This window comes from Lagenorhynchus albirostris, chromosome 16, assembly GCF_949774975.1.
Source record: "Lagenorhynchus albirostris chromosome 16, mLagAlb1.1, whole genome shotgun sequence".
Classification (NCBI taxonomy): Eukaryota; Metazoa; Chordata; class Mammalia; order Artiodactyla; family Delphinidae; genus Lagenorhynchus; species Lagenorhynchus albirostris.
Genome location: NC_083110.1, coordinates 2710077 through 2726036, shown reverse-complemented (window position 1 = coordinate 2726036; position 15960 = coordinate 2710077). Strand labels below are relative to the sequence as shown.

Sequence of the window (15960 nt, the reverse complement as noted above, 5' to 3'; positions counted from 1 at the left end):
CTCTTGGCCTTTGACGAGCTCTAAAGGGTTAGTAAATGATTGATCAAAAATGCTTTGTGTGGACACATCTCAGTCCCAATGACTCTAAGCCATGTGACACCCTGCTCAGAAGACCTCTTTCAGGCTGTAACTCCTCACTTATCAGAACTGCCCCCTGGCCTCTGGAACTCCACCTCAAGCTTCTTGCACTGCCCCCTTGGACCCCTCCTAGGCTGGCTGACTCCTATCCCATTCCCTCTCCCCCTGGATTTCCCTAGCTGCTCCTCTCCTCACTTTGACTCTCCCTGGGTAAAACACCTCCTCCCACTGGCCTTGGATTACGTGCTGGTGGTGCACTTGTCTCCCGCGTCTGTGTCCCCAGCCTGGACCGCCCTCTGGAGCGTCAGAACCGTCTCCCCAAGTGCTCAGCACTGGGTTCCGATAGAAACCTCGGAAGAAACCCATCCAAACTCAAACTCTGAGCAGTCCTTCCCCAGAGCTCTTGTACCTCCCGTGTCCCACTCGGGGGTTATTGGTTTCATCATTCTCTCAGGAGCCTCAGCTTGGAAACGTGATGCCTGTACGTTCTTCGTCTTTCCTCCAGACCTCCTATGACGGCATCGCTGTTAGAGTGAATTTTTTGAAGGAGAGGTCCAGCCTCATGCCCCCCGCTTTGCTCAGAGGTCTTCAATCCCTCCCCTCCGGGCATCGCCTCTACCCTCCGAAGTGGTCTTCGGGCTCTAACCAGCATCCTTCCTTCCCTGTCACTCACTTTACACAGCCCAGACCCAGGCTGGCATCTTGTGTGTCAACTCCAGCTCCTGCAGACTTTGGCCTGAAACTCTGTGTCTGGGGAATTCTCGCCATCCCCGGGGGGTGGGGGGCGCAGCCCAGGAGCAGCAGTAGTTTGGTTGCCATCACTGCCCCCCGCTTCCAGCCCCTGGGCTGGCTGGTGACCCCCAGACAAGCCCCATGCTTCCCCACCTCTGTTACTGTCATATCTGTCTCTACCCTTGAAAAGCGCTTCTTTAACCTCCAAGCCCAACTTATTTATCCTTCAAGGTTTGACTCAGGTGACAGGGAGACCCCTGAGGCCTTCCCCAGCTTTGAGGGGTTGATCTGTCTCACAATCTGAAAGCATTTTGTGGGCACTTCCCACCTGTCTGAGTCTAGTTAGTGTCTAATGGTCTCCCCAGGTAAATCACAAGCTTCTAGAAGATGTTTTTGCTTGGTTGTGTGTTTCTCCCTGCGCCTGTCAGAGGTCCTCGCGTGGGGTGGGCACCCAGTGGCTATCTGGACAACGGCTGGGCCGCTCAAGGCCGTCGGGTCAGGCCACCCCCAGGCCACCTGAGCAGGGCTTTCCCCTTCCCGCTGCGCCCATGAGCCCGCACATTTTTGGGGCCTCTCAGAAGCACACCCCAAGTGGACTCCGGCCCAAGGCTTGGGGCGCTGGCCTCGGGCCATCACATCTGGGGGCCGAGACGCATCACACCACCACACGGGACACTCCTGTGTCCCATAGCGACAGCCTCTGCTCCGGAGAACTTCAGTAAATGTGTAACTCGACTGTGTACCGGCTCAGTCTGTCAGAGGCAACAGCGCGCATCGATCTCCCTGGCTTCCTGGACGGAGGCCCAGCATGAGAGTCGCCTGGCCTGGGGTCTGTCCCCCAAGGCGGGCAGCTGCCTGAGGCTCCCACCCCCATGGCCCGGCGCCGTGATGCAACCCCTCCCCCGAGCCTGAGCACAGGGCAGCCTGGGAACGGCGCGGTCCCCACCCTTCAGACATAAATAGGGCCTCAGTGGCCCAGCCAGAGGAAGAGGCCACCCCTGTCTTGGGGACGAGAGCAGAAGGTAAGCGGGAGCCTTCTCCACACCTACCCCTCCCCAGCTCTCTCCCTGCGGGGGGCTTGTCCGCTGTGGGAAGAAAGCTGGGGGCTCTGCTGGGGGCAGGGGAAGAGCTGCTGGAAGGCCACCGCTAAACAGCACCCAGGACGCAGGCGCCAGGGGCCAGTGGTGACCTGGGCTGCGGCGGACGTTACCGCTGAAGACGCTGAGGCTGTCTCTTCCCCCAGGCCTAGGCAGTCCTTCCTCTGAGCCCACCCTCGGTCTCACCAGGGGACCTGCTCCCCTCAGCGACAGGCAGGCTGGCCGGGTCCTCCGGTCCCTCTGAGCAGGGCTGGGTCCTGCGGGGCTGGCCTGGGAGAAGACTCACTGTGGTCAACAGTCCACTGGGTCCTCTTCTGGCCAGAGGGGCAGCAAGGCTTATGCAGGCAGTGGAGCTGGGGGGAAGGGCAGGCTCAGTGAGCCCGGGCTGCGTCCGCACAGGGCTCAGGGGAGTGCTGGCCTCGTCTCCTGCAGCTCTGTTGAGGCAGTGCTGGCTCTGGGTCCCGGGCTCCCTGAGCCTTGGTTTGCTCATCTATAAAATGGAACCAATGGCAACGCCTGGCCTCCCTTGCTCAGGGACTGTGCGATAAATTAAGAGTGCTAATACAACCTGAAAGTGCTTCCTAAACTTTAGAATAAACGAAAAAGACACGGTCTTATTATTTTGGCTCACGTGTAGTATAGATTAGTGCTTAAGAGTGTGGACTGTGGAGTCAGGGGCTCTGGGTTTGAATACTAGCTCTGTCTCTTACTGGCTGTGTGACCTTGAGCAAGTCTCTGAACCTCTCTGTTCCTCTGCAAAACAGCACTAACCCATTCATTTAGCCACTACTTGCTGAGTACTTGTTGACACACTTTGGGGAATGTGGGACACATCCGTGAACAAAACAGAGCAAGAGCCTCACTCCTGTGGGATTTGCATTCATTGTTTAGCGTCGCAGTACACGCTAAACAGAAGAAATAAAAGAATAACTCAGTGATACAGAGTGTGGCAGGTGACCAGTGGCATGGGGAAGGGAAAGGAGGGCAGGGGGAGTGAGTCCAGAGCGCCTGGCGTGCCGGGGCCAGTCGCAGCATGAAATCTGGCCGCGGCGAGGCGTGGGCAGGAAGGTAGGGCTGCTGTGAGGGTCGGAGGACGATCCTTGAAATCGCTACAACAGCGATCCTCCTTATACATGCCTTAGCTGCCGTCCTCACCATTACCCTTACGCACGGGGCCCTGAGAAGTAGGGAGGTCTAGAAGGAGGGGCTGGTGAAGGGGGAGGCCAAGGACGGGTGGGTGGAAGAGAATGGGACCCAAGGAGAGGGCGTCAGGCTAGGCTGGCCGGGTGCCGACTTAGAACCGGGGCTGCGGCCACGGACCACAAGTGAGAGCCAGCGGCAGGCTCGGAAATCACCTGGAACGGTGCTGTGCCCCCAGGACGCCAGCAGGGGGCTGCGATCACCTGCCTGGCCCCCAGCCGGGACCCTCAGGCCGGTCGCTGAAGGGGTGCCGCACGCTCGGGCCCCAGCGCTTTCCCCGGCGACCTGACTTGCTGTGGCCTTTTACATCCTTTTACACGAGACATCAGCCGGCAACTTGGGCCGGCGTACCAGGAGGGCCTATGAAGAGGGGAGAATCTTCTGTCCCTTGTTTCCGTGTCGTGTGGTTCCTCGTGAGAACAGTGGGTTGTGTCAAATGCCCTGGAAGGAGGGGAGGCAGGGGCTGAGACCGGAGGTCAAAGTTCCCTTGGCAACCCGGGCGCCTAGAGCAGGGCCAGCACACAACGCGTGGGGGCTGGATGCCGAGGGCAGTTGCAGTCAGCACGCCTGGGGCAGGAAAGCACGCTGACCGGCCGTGCATGGGTGTGCAGGAAGCTTCCAGGCCTCGAGGTGACCTGGAGGCGGAGGCGACGTCCCACAGCTCCAAGGAGGCCCAGGCCAGCTCTGGGAGGGCAGCGGGGTGGCAGGGGGGGGGGCGGAAGCTGAGCAGTAGCCTGGTAGCACAGCACACCCCTTCAGAACCACGAGGGAGGTGTCGGTAAAAATGGCTAGAACTGAAAGAAGCCGTACAGGCGGCATTCGCCCTCTCAGTGAGAACCCCCTCAGGGCCACCCTGATGGCCTCATTTAACCTACACTACTTCTTTAAAGACTCTGTCTCCAAATATAGTCACTTTAAAATATATTTTTTTTAATATTTATTTATTTTTATTTTTTTGTTTTGGCCGCGTCGGGTCTGAGTTGAGGCACGTGGGATCCTTCGTTGCGGCGAGCGGGCTTCTCTCTAGTCACGGTGCGTGGGCTTAGTTGCCCCGCAGCACGTGGGATCTTAGTTCCCCGACCAGGGATCAAACCTGCGTCCCCTGCACTGAGAGTCGGATTCTTAACCACTGGACCACCAGGGAAGTCCCTAAATATAGTCACACTTTGAGGCACTGGGGGTCAGGACTTTGTTGACGAAAATAATCAATAAACAATCTATATTAGGAATAGAAAACTCTTTGATTTGAGCCAAACTGGGGACTATAGCAGGGAGACACGGATACAGGAAGCACTTGAATTGGGTTCCACCAGGCAACAAAATAGAGGAGGATTGTAAAGGCAAAAACTGCAAAATTACATAAGCTGTTGGTCAAGAATTAGGACGGGCACCGGCAAGAAGTAAGGGTGTTTGTTTAGCAAGGATCGGTTGGGGTCCAAAAAGGTTGCACAGTTACAAGGGGAGACCTTGAGACCATAAGGCTGCAGCTGGCCCCTGCTAGCTGATAGGATTTTGAGAATGGCTGGTGGTGTCCTTGAGTCTGATAGAGTTCAGAAAATTCAAGTTCTCAGTGATGCAGGAACATGTCTGAAACCACAACCGCAGTGTCCACCCAGCTCCGCTTTGGATAAGCCAGAATGACTTCCCCATACCTCAGTATGTAAACATTTCTCCCATCGACTTCAACATTTGGATTTTTAAATTTTTGCATAAATATCATACTTTTTTACTCAAAGTGTTCCTTTAAAAATAAGTTAAAATGTTTCCAGATTACTCTTCTGTTAAACATGTAATTAGTGACCAAAGCATCATATCACTAATTAGCACAAGGTAAAAATAATACAAGCCACTCACATATTCTTGAAGAAGAATGCTTGCGCTATTTTGTGAAAACATTTGTTTACATTTTTTACTTGACTTCATGAGCCATTTCATATTTTTTCTTTAAAATCTACAAATGTCTTCATATTCAGGCATACTCACCACTCTAAAATGTAAACAAAACAAAACCCAAACCCAACCCCCAAATAAAACCCCGTGAAAGCACAGCTCAGCCCATGACAGTGCGGTTTGCACCTGGATCATGTACATAGATATTTTCCGCAGAGCTTTGAACCACTTCCTCTCTGACATTTGTTAAGACATGGAGGGATTTCTCCTGTGCTGACTGGTTGTAGGGAATATGGCTAGAGGGCATTCAATAATCCTCTTTCACCCTTCACAAAATATTTCAGGGTCCGCAGAAGTGAGCACCCCGTCAGAGATGGCTCCTGCTGGCCTGAGCCTGGGGGCCTCCGTCCTTTGCCTCTTGGCCTGGGCTCGCCTGGCCCCTGCAGACCGGGTGTATATACACCCCTTCCACCTCCTTGTTTACAGCAAGAGCAGCTGTGACCAGCTGGAGAAACCCAGGGCGGAGTCGCCCCCAGACCCAACCTTCACACCTGTCCCGATTCAGGCCAAGTCGTCCGCCGTGGACGAGCAGGCCCTGCGGGAGCAGCTGGTTCGAGCCACCCAGCAGCTGGAGGCCGAAGAGCGGCTGCGGGCCGTGAAGGTGGGGGTGTTGCTCAACTTCATGGGCTTCCACATGTACAAGATGCTGAGCGAGACACGGAGCGCGGCCAGCGGGGCTGTGCTCTCCCCGGTGGCTCTCTTTGGCACCCTGACCTCTTTCTACCTGGGGGCCTTGGACCCCACGGCCAGCAGACTACAGGCGTTCCTGGGTGTCCCGGGGGAGGATCAGGGCTGCACCTCCCGGCTGGATGGTCACAAGGTCCTGTCCGCCCTGCAGACCATCCAGGGCCTCCTGGTGGCCCAGGGCGGGGCCGGCAGCCGGGCCAGGCTGCTCCTGTCCACGGTGGTCGGGCTGTTCACGGCCCCTGGCCTGCGCCTGAAGCAGCCATTCGTGCAGGGCCTGTCTTCCATCTCCCCTGTCACCCTCTCCCGCTCGCTAGACTTGTCCACGGACCCAGATCTCGCTGCTGAGAAGATCAACAGGTTCATGCAGGCTGTGACGGGGTGGGAGATGGGCAGGCCCCTGACAGGGGTCAACCCAGACAGCACCCTGCTCTTCAACACTTACGTCCACTTCCAAGGTAAGGCCAGCCCTCGGGGGGGCTCTGCCCCCGGCCGGTGCAGGAGGGTGGCAGGTCTTTGTCTGTACGGACTTCGTGTCCGACGTCTCAGTTCAGCTGAGCAGGGCTGGGCCTGGAGAGGGGCAGGGTAGCAGATGTGGAGAAGTACCTGGGGCCACCCTCACGGAGGACGCAGTGGCTGCCCCACTGGGCTCCGTGGATGGGCACTGGTCGAGCCTCCGCCTCCCCCGCTGCTGCCCTACTATGTGCAGCTACTGCACTGCATCCTTTTACTTTCATCACTGAATCCCCTCGTGATGCGGTGAGAGGTGTGATTTGCCTTTGTTTACCAGTGAGGAAGCAGACTCAGAGAAACAAAGGGACCGGTCCCAGGTTCTAAACTCACGTCTCGTGGCCGTGGCCCAGCTCCACGCTCAGAAGGGACGGGTTCCTGTCTGTTGAGAAGATCAAGGGTTCTCGTCCTTGAGAAGGTCACTGTCCCATGCAAAAATAACCAGTTTGCTTACATCACTTTCATATTGAGAGAGGTTATTACCAAAAAAAATGCCTAAGACACAGGCTGTTCATTCATTCGAAAACAATCGTTGAGGATGTAGTACTTGTAGGACTCTGAGCTGGCGCCTCAGAGGGGACAAGCAGGGAGGCTGCACAGGCCCCGCCCCCAGCTTGCTGACTGTGGTTTACCAGAAAGCTGGATCCCCCGGACCAGTGCCTCAGCCCCAGAGCTGCAGGTAAGGCGCTCTGGGAAGGTGGCCCGGGGCTCAGCGCACTCGGCGAGGGGCGTCACCTGGGAGAGGACAGAAGGAAGGCCTGGGAAGTGGCACAAGGCTGCCAAGGTCAGGGCGAGGAACCAGAACAGGAGTGGCTTTGTTTGGCCCGAGCTCAGAAGGAGAGAATGGGACAGTGTTAGGCAAGGCCACAAAGATGGGTCAGGGCCAGACTTTGAGACTTTGGATGTGATGCTGGCAGTTTGGAGCTGTGGGTGTCTGGGAGCTGAGTGGCAGACTTTCTGTGCAGAGGTCATCCCTGGCCTGCACTGTGGGGACTGGAGGCTGGGAGAGTGGTTGGAAGGTTACGCAATCGCCCGGCAAACTCTCCTGGGAGCAGGCCCTGAGGTCTCGGCTCTGTGAACGGAGGGGCGGGCTGAGGAGGGCTGCGCGTGAGGTGCTGTCGGGACGTGCAACCTAGCAGAGCCGAGAGACAAGGAAGGCGGTCGGAGGGCAGGGCTGTGGGGACAGGCGAAGGCTGAACAGAGCGCGGTCCTTTCCTTACTCTGACAATATCCTGGAAGGCTGAAAATCTACAAAGAAAAGGCCTCCAGCCTGCCTTTGGGAGCAGGGGGAAGGTGCTAACCCCAGGAGGGCGCAGGTCCCCGCGCTGACAGGTCCCGGGAGCAGAGTCCAGGCAGGGGCCATGCAGCCAGGGGTGGCCGCACCCCATGGAGGGTGGAGGGGGCCTGTGAGCTCGGCCCGCCGTCCCTAAGAGGAGCCCGGGAGGAGAGCTTAATGCGAAAGGCCTGCCCCCCAAAAGGCAGAGCCAGAGAGCCACTGGCGCCAGAAAGGGCCTCACCAGTTTTCCTAACCTGGCGAGACGTCCTTAATCTCTGGATGAGAACAGGGTGCTGTGTTCTTCAGTCGAGCAGAGAGTAGCGGGCAGCCACCTTCGTTTCAGACTCCCATATCTTTTTTGGAGGCAGCATCCTTCTTTCCCTTTTAGTTTGTTGGTGGAAAAAATTTAGTCCTTCTTTCCCTATACACTAACCAGCCGCCTGCCATGTCTGTGGGCCGGCGTGGAGGTGCCCTGGGGAGCCAGAGGACGGACACTGCAGCTCCTCGTGAGCAGCCCTCCCGAAGCCGAGCTTGTCTGTACACACAGGGCTCCGAGGATGGAGGACAGGGCAGAGGCTGGGTGCCCTGGCCACTCCCTCCTCACAAGACCCAGGCTCCCTGTCCCCAGCTCCCTCACCCCTCTTTCCTTGGAGACCTCGGGCTCAATAAGAAGGGACCCCTGACTCATTTAAGTCACCTCTGCTCAGATCTCCCAAGTGCCAGGTGTCCCAGGGCCACTCTGCGATGGGCTCATCTCTCAACCTCACCTGTTCTCCCAGGGACAACCACACTGGGCCGCTCAAGGGCACTGGGATGACCGCAGAGGGAGGGATGTGCTGGTGCGCCCCCAGGTGCCAGCGCCTTCAGCGAGCTGCTCAGCAACAGCTCAGCTCAGCAAGCCCCATGCCACAGCCCGCCCCTGGGGGTGGCAGGGGCAGCGAGGGCTCGGCCCCCTCAGGGCGCAGCACACAGGTAGCACGTAGCACTTCCGCTCACACCCACTGGTCACCGGATCACCTGTCCGTCCCCAGCAGCACCGAGAAACGTGGAACGACTCCGTACGCTGGTGGAACGGTGCACACGCCTTGAGCGTCTGTCCAAACCTGTAAAATGTCCAGCACCAGGCGTGAACTGTGTGAACTCTGGAACCCTGGGTGACGATGATGTGGCCACATCGGTTCCTCAGTGTTACCCAACGTACCGTCTAGCGGGGATGCTGGTTGTAGGGGGGCTGTGTGCTGGGGAGGGGGGAGTAGCGGACATACAGGAAAGACCTGCACTTTTCTCGTAATTTTGCCGTGAACCTAAACGGCTCTAAGAAATAAAGTGGTTCTTCTGGTTTGTTGTTTGTTTTTTAAAGTGAGCATGGCAGAGCCCAGGCTTGGGGCCAGGACAGCTCTGGGTCTGAGTTTACCTGGTTATTAGCGCTGTAGGGTCCTCGAGCTCAGTTCCTTTGTGGGCCTCAGGTTGGGGCCTGGTGTGGACTACGCCTTCAACAGTGGCAGCTGGTGGATTTTGCTGGAGGAAGAATTGATGGTCAGGGGTCCTGGGGCTGAACTTCGGGGGCCAGGAAAGTGCAGAGCAGCCTGGGCTGGGGAAGGGGAGGGGGAGGGGAGGGGAGGAGAAGGGGGTGTGCGGCCCAGCCCTGCCCCACGCCTTCCCTCTCCTGACTCTTCCCTTCCTGTCTCCTGCCGGGTCCCCAGGAAAGATGAAGGGGTTCTCCCTGCTGCCGGGGCTCCAGGAGTTCTGGGTGGACAACACCACCTCCGTGTCGCTCCCTATGCTCTCGGGCATCGGCACCTTCCACTACTGGAGCGACACCCAGAACAACCTCTCCGTGACCCGCGTGCCCCTCAGCGCCAATGCCTGCCTGCTGCTCATCCGGCCGCACCACGCTCCCGACTTGCGGCAGGTGGAGGCCCTCACCTTCCAGCACAACTTCCTGACCCTGATGAAGAATCTCTCTCCCCGGTACGGCTCCGGGAAACTGCTTGGACCCTCCTGGGCTGCGCCCCCGGAGTGGGGAGCTGCATGGACGGCTCTACCCGGGCGGTGGGGGGCATGGGTGGCCACGGGCGCGGTGTGGGCCGAGCCCTGGGCGCCCAGCGGGTAGGGTGGCGATGGTGCCTGAGCGCCCTCCCCCCACCAGTGCACCCTCCATCCGTGGACCCAGCTCTCTGGGTCCCTCTCTGGGTGCAGGAGAGGTAGGGGAGGAGGCCCGCTTTTCCCCATGCTTCCGTTCACCCGCAGGCTTGGGCGGCCCACGGTCAGTACTCCCTCCGAGAGGGGACCTTTGCCGTGTGTGACCCGCTGCATTCCAACAGCTTCCTGGGGGCTGACTTTCCAGGAGCCCTGGGACCCTTTCAAGAGCCCTGGGAGTAGGCGGGCTTTCTCGGGGTGCTGCTCTTGACTCCAGGACTCCCCTAGTTTGCTGCCTGGGTCATCTGTTCCTCTTTCCTACTGCGACTGGGGCATCAGACTTGCTTACGTATCAGGCCCAGAGCAGCGGGTCCAGATTCTGAGACAGGCACCAAGGGGCACAGAGGGCCTCCTGAGGTCAACTCTTTTTAAGTCATTTTTTAAAAACTGTGGTAAACACATAACATAGAATTTACCACCCGAGCCATTTTATAGTGTATATCTCTGTGGCATCAATACCTTCACGTTTTTGTGCTACCAGCCATCTGTCTCCAGAAACTTTTCATCTTCCCAAACTGAAGCTCTGTCCCCATTAATCACTAACAACTCCTCATTTCCCCTCGCTGCAGCCCCTGGCGACCACCCTTCTACTTTGTCTCTATGAACTCGACTCCTCTGCGTACCTCCTATAAGTGGTATCACATAGTATTTGTCCTTTCGTGTTGGCCTTATTTCACGGAGCATAATGTCCTCAAGCCTCATGCATGTTGTATCACGTGTCAGAATGTCCTTCCTCTTTGGGGCTGGGTAGTATTCCAGTGTGGTATCTGCCACGGTCTGTTTATCCAGCCATCCGCTGATGGACACCTGGGTCACTTCCACCTTTTGGCTGTTGTGAATAGCGCTGCTCTGGACATGGGTGTACTGTCAACCCTGTAAGGGTCTGGTGCATCGCTGGAAACATCTATGGGCTCTCAGGGTTGCCCAAGGAAGGCAGAGGTAGTACATGGGGGTGAACTGACTTGACATAAGTGACATGCCCGGCACAGAGGCTGACATCGTACCTTCTCCCCCTCCCACGGGGAGCTCACCACTGAAAGGTAGTAAGACACGACACGTTATTTTAGAGGACAGCGTTTTAAAATTAACCAACGAGTATGCTTTCAATGCAGCCAACCTAAAAAAGGAGTAGAAAAAAGAATAGACAACTATTCACATCAACCCCCAGAGAGCACCGTTGTTAAATACTGTACATCCCTCAAACAGAATTTCTAAGAAAATGAAGGTTTTTTAAATTGTATTTGTTGCTGAAAATTTTCCCAAGACACCCTAGCTGGGTGAGGCTAGCAAACGCCCCCTCATTCGGGGACACATGCCACCCGGCTTCCCGGGTCTTCCGTGAGTCCGGTGTGGCCTGGGGCCTCACAGCTGGAGCTTGGTAACCGTGTGTCATCTCCCCAGGGCCATCCGCCTGACCATGCCCCAGCTGACACTGAAAGGGTCCTACGACCTGCAGGACCTGCTTGCCCAGACCAAGCTGCCCGCCCTGCTGGGCGCTGAGGCAAACCTGGGCAAAATCAGCGATGCCAACCTCAGAGTTGGAAAGGTACCGTGCCGCCGGCGTCTGTGCCTGACGTGGGCTCTGTGTTCCCGGAGTCAGGAGGCACGGGTGGGAGGGACACAGAGGCGGCCCGGGGGCAGGAGGAGAGAGAGGAGGGCGTGGCCGGGCGGCTGGGGGCCCAGGGTGGCAGAGAAGTGACCGGAGCTCTCTGGGGCTTGCCAGGGACAGCTGGAGTGCGGCAAACCTCTCCCCACCACGTGCTCTGGGCTCTGTCCCACCTGCCCAGCCTCGGGTCCTCCCCAGATCCTACAGCAGGGTCGGGACGGGGACCCGGAGACTAGTGCCTCTAGGCTGGCTGCTGGCCCTGCCACACGGCTCCTGGCTTCAGGGACGCACTTAGCAGCAGATGGACGGTCCTGGGGCACAGGGGGCGATGGACGCCCGCAACTGAGAAATGCCTGCACGCTGGGAGGGAGGGGAAGCCGGGTGGCTCATGGTCCTGGGCCCGGAGCCCTCTGCGCTGAGTTCGCAGAGAGAAGCACCTGCCCGGGACAGCAGGGGAAGGTGGAGACGGGCGGGTTTAGGGGACACTTTGGGGAGGAGCCGTCACATCGTGTGAGTCAGGCCGAGGGAGGGCGGGCAGGCTGGAGAGCGGTCCTCCCCCGGGCCCGGGCCTTCAGGAGCAACCCCCAGGCTCGCTGCTTTGCAGGTGCTGAACAGCGTTCTCTTTGAGCTAAAAGCAGACGAGGGAGAGCAGCCCACGGAGTCTGCACCACAGCCAGCTGGGCCCGAGGTCTTGGAGGTGACCCTGAACAGCCCATTCCTGTTGGCCGTCTTGGAGCGAGACTCGGCTGCCCTGCACTTCCTGGGCCGCGTGTCCAACCCGCTGAGCGCTGCGTGAGGCCCGCTGCCCGTGTGCCACCGCCGGTGTCACCACCCGTCCCCGTGGAGTCCACCTGGGGCCGAGAGCGGCCGCTCCTCCTGGGAAACGCGCGCTGTGTACAATGAGCATCCTTCTCAGGCGGCTGGGGGGATGCAGGGCCATGAGCCCGTGTTCGGTACAGGCCACTGCTCCTGAAAGAGCTTGAACACGCCAGCTTGTTTTTGAAACCCAAAATGGTTTCCTTTTTCATCGAGGACAGAAATCGGGCTTTAAAATTAAAACATCCCTTTCTCATTGCCCCAGGCTCACCTTTGGCTTATTGAGTGTGACGATGACCTGCAAGTGGTCCACGATGCGTTCCTTTCTCTGGCTTTCTCAGCTTTTCTTTCCCCTGATACTTGTGGTTTTTGAAAAACACATTACGAAAAACAACACAAGCGTCTGAATGTACGTTAGACTGTAATCCCATGGCTGGCTATCACTGCGGTGTTAATAAATGTCTTGCAACAGTAAGCAAAAATGAAAACCTCTTTCACACAGCAGCAGCAGCAGGACTAATGTGTGCAAGGCAGCTGACAGGCTGTAGCGACAAAAGGGCCTTTTCGGCCTTGGAGCCGTGTCTGGACGGGGCTTTCGTGGAAGGCACAGGCTGTCCTCGCCTCGTCTGGACAAGTTCCAGGTGCGCAGACCAGCTGCGCAGAGCCCGCTGGGAAGCACCAGGCGGCAGAGAGCCAGGCCCTTCCTCCCGGACACGTCCCGGGATTGCTGCTTACAGAGGCTGGGCTCGGAAGGTGGAGAGAGAAACCTTCACCCGTGAACGTGGGCACATCCCTCTCTGTCTGCTGAGTGCCTGCCTGTCCCCCACTTTCTAAGTCTCAGGCAGAGCCCGAGAGGGAGGTGGGCCCTCGCAGGCTGGCCCATGCTGCTCGCCCCAAACTGTGAAATGCACGCAGAGCACCTTCAGTCCCTGCCTTCCATGAACACTGAAAGGACTAAGCTGTCTTGAAGTGTGGCCACTACCCATAAGGGCCAAGGAGCAGGGGAGGGAGCCGGAGGCTCGAGGGCTGGGAGTGGACGGCGTCTTTGCTCTGCTTGTAGGAGCTGCCCCGCCCACCCCAGACTGGGCCCCTGCATCCGCTCCAAGGGCCCGGCTCTTCCGGACAGAACTGTGGCAACGGGGTGGGCGTCTGCTCCTCCGACCACCAAGGCCGGCAGGGGACAGCAGCTCAGCTTCTCTCCCCACACGCCCAAGCCCCCCTCTGTAGTCTAAACACCTCTCCCCAGTTTCAATGTCAGGGGAGACCGCTGTCCTTCCCAGCCGTCTAGTCTGCTGCGCCGGGCACATGAGAGGCATCCCAGAGATGGGCGGCTGGGCAGGAAGCCCAGCTCCAATACTTACGAACTGCTGTGTGCCCCAGATCCAGTTACTTTGCCTCTCTGGGCCTCCCTGCCTTTATTTGTAAAATGGGAAACACCTGAATGAATAACTGAATAACCACCACCAATACGTCAATGGCCCTCAGTCCACACAAAGGCCACGACCTCCCTGTCTGGAAGTCCTGCTCCGCAAAAGTACGGCAGGAAGGGGGTGCCTATCTGTGGGCAGCTGTGGCAGGCTAAATAATGGCACCCAAAGACGCCCAGGTCCCAATCCCTAGAACCTCTGAATGTGACCTTAGATGGCAAAGGGCGCTTTGCAGATGTGATTAAAGGTCTTCAGGCGAGAAGGTGATCCTGGATTATCTGCGTGGGCCCTGGGTGCAGTCACAGGCCTCCTTGTAAGAGGGAGGAACAGAGAGACTGGAGGAGAAGGGAGATGTGACACGGGGCCACGGGGCAAGGAGTGAGGACAGCCCCGCGGAGCTGCACAGGAAGGGCAGGGTCCTCCGCTAGCATCCGGGGGAGCACTGCCCTGGAAGCCTAGGAGAAAGGCAGGCCCGCAGGCCCCGCCCAGACCTCCTGAGTCGGAATCTGTATCTTTGCAGGAGGCCCGGGGATCACCTAGAATTTAGCACTGCTTTAAGCGATGCTCAAAACCTCCCCTCCAAGCACATGCTTCTAGACGGGAACGTGGCCACCACCCGTCAGGACCCACCACTTGGAGTTAGGGTCTCAAGGGGACAGAAGCATCTGCAAATCAGAACCACAACCATCATGGTGTCTTCTGTAATTCCAAAAACAACTTCAGACGAAAAAGGGTTTTTATTTTCAAAACAGGTGCTGACTACTGGATTCAGAGCTGCCTTTCAAAACAATCCTCCCAGCACATGCCTTCCTGCATCTGACCAATATCTGTGAGGGCCGCTGGGTGCCCAGCTTTGGCTGAAGTCGCCTGGATAGACCTGGGGCAGCCGCACCACGGCGGCCAGAGGACGAGGATGCTTGTGCTCTGGCCTTACTTCCAGAAGCAACCGGCAGGACACTAGCGGACTCGCCGCTCTCCGCTCCGGAGCTCTTTCACAGATGCGCAGAAGGCTCAGGGTGCTGCAAGGGTGCTCAGGACCGACGTCTTGTGCCCCACTTGACACAAAGGATTAACGGGTTAACGGTAGGGGTTGGTTTCTCTTACACATTTCTGCAGATAACCGTGCGTCTTCTGGGGTTGCGAAGTGCTTATCCAGTGACAAGGTCATCATCTGACAACTACAGGTCCCTTCAATCTGACATTCCAGCTGGGCACGAGCCCCGGCCCAAGGACGGCCAGGGAACGCGCCTCACGGCCCCCGAGGGATGTCATCAGATCCCAAACCTGTTACCGACTCAACTCCTTAATTTCTGTTTCCTCACCTGCAAACTAGGAACAACAGTGCTGGAGTTGGAGGGGCTAATAAACGGTATCCCTGTCCACCACGTCCTGAAACAACCGATAAAGGCAAAGCAGCCGGGGAGATGGGGACAGCGCCAGGGTCTATCGCTGACTGAGACCGGGCCACGTGGCTGCCGAGGCCCCGAGGGAGCCCGCGCGATGCGGAGGCAGTGATGCAGAGCGTGCAGCGCACCCCGTTACGCCGAGCTGCAGGCTCGCCTCCTGGCACGAGGCCGCGCCCCAACTCCCAGGTGTGTGTGCAGCTCCGGGGCGGCGCTGAGGGGCTGGCTCTCCCCGCCCCGGCCCCTGCTGCCCACGGGCCCAGCACCGCACAATGGGGCGCCGGCGCCCCCGGCCAAGCGGGCTCAGCCCCTTAGCGCCAGTCCCTCCCACGGTCTCACTCGCCCTCCTGCGCCTCTGGCCAGCTTCCTAATGTTGCGCAGAGTTAGGACGCCCATCCGTCCAAGGGCGGGGCCCTCCCTGCGGGGAGCGGAGGAGGCCAGAGCGTTGCCCAGCTGCGCCCGCTGCCCTCCCGGTGGCTCCCCTCCCCTCCCCTCCCCCGCCCCTGCTCTGGCTCCGCCGCCCAATCCCCGCTGATGCCTCCCAGGTCTGCTCCCTTAACTCCCGGTCACCCTTCTCCCCCACAGAGCTAACCTTCGACCAGACTGAGCCACGAGGAAACGCAAAGGCAGAGCAGGAGGCGTACCTGCTCTCGCATCGTCGTCGGGCTGAAGGGGCCCGTGCCATGGCCCGGCACGAGCGCTCGCACGCGCGTGTGAACCTGCGAACCGACGAACCAGCCACGCGCTTTCAGTACCTTTTTCCAGCACTCCCAACTCTTCTCCCTCCCCGACACGCAGGCGTCAGTTGCCGGGAAGGTGCGTCGGGTCACCCTCCCCTGGACCAGAACTGCCACGCGCCTGAAGGGAGGCTCTGGGTGGACAGGACCCTGCAGGTGCCAAGAAGAGGGGACGTGTCGTCAGAGGCATGACTGCGGAGGAGCATCTGACTTGTGCGGAATTCACACATTAGAGGTACACAGGC

The 15960-nt window shown here is 58.5% G+C and overlaps 1 protein-coding gene across 1 annotated transcript; it reads left to right on the top strand.

The window, feature by feature from the left end:
- Positions 1-5370: 5370 nt before the first annotated feature.
- On the top strand, positions 5371-12213 carry AGT (angiotensinogen). The gene is made up of 4 exons (XM_060126052.1): positions 5371-6199; positions 9231-9498; positions 11128-11272; positions 11937-12213. Exons 1-4 carry the CDS (start codon positions 5371-5373, stop codon positions 12126-12128), a joined length of 1434 nt encoding a protein of 477 aa, XP_059982035.1. The 3' UTR covers positions 12129-12213.
- The last annotated feature ends 3747 nt before the right edge of the window (positions 12214-15960 follow it).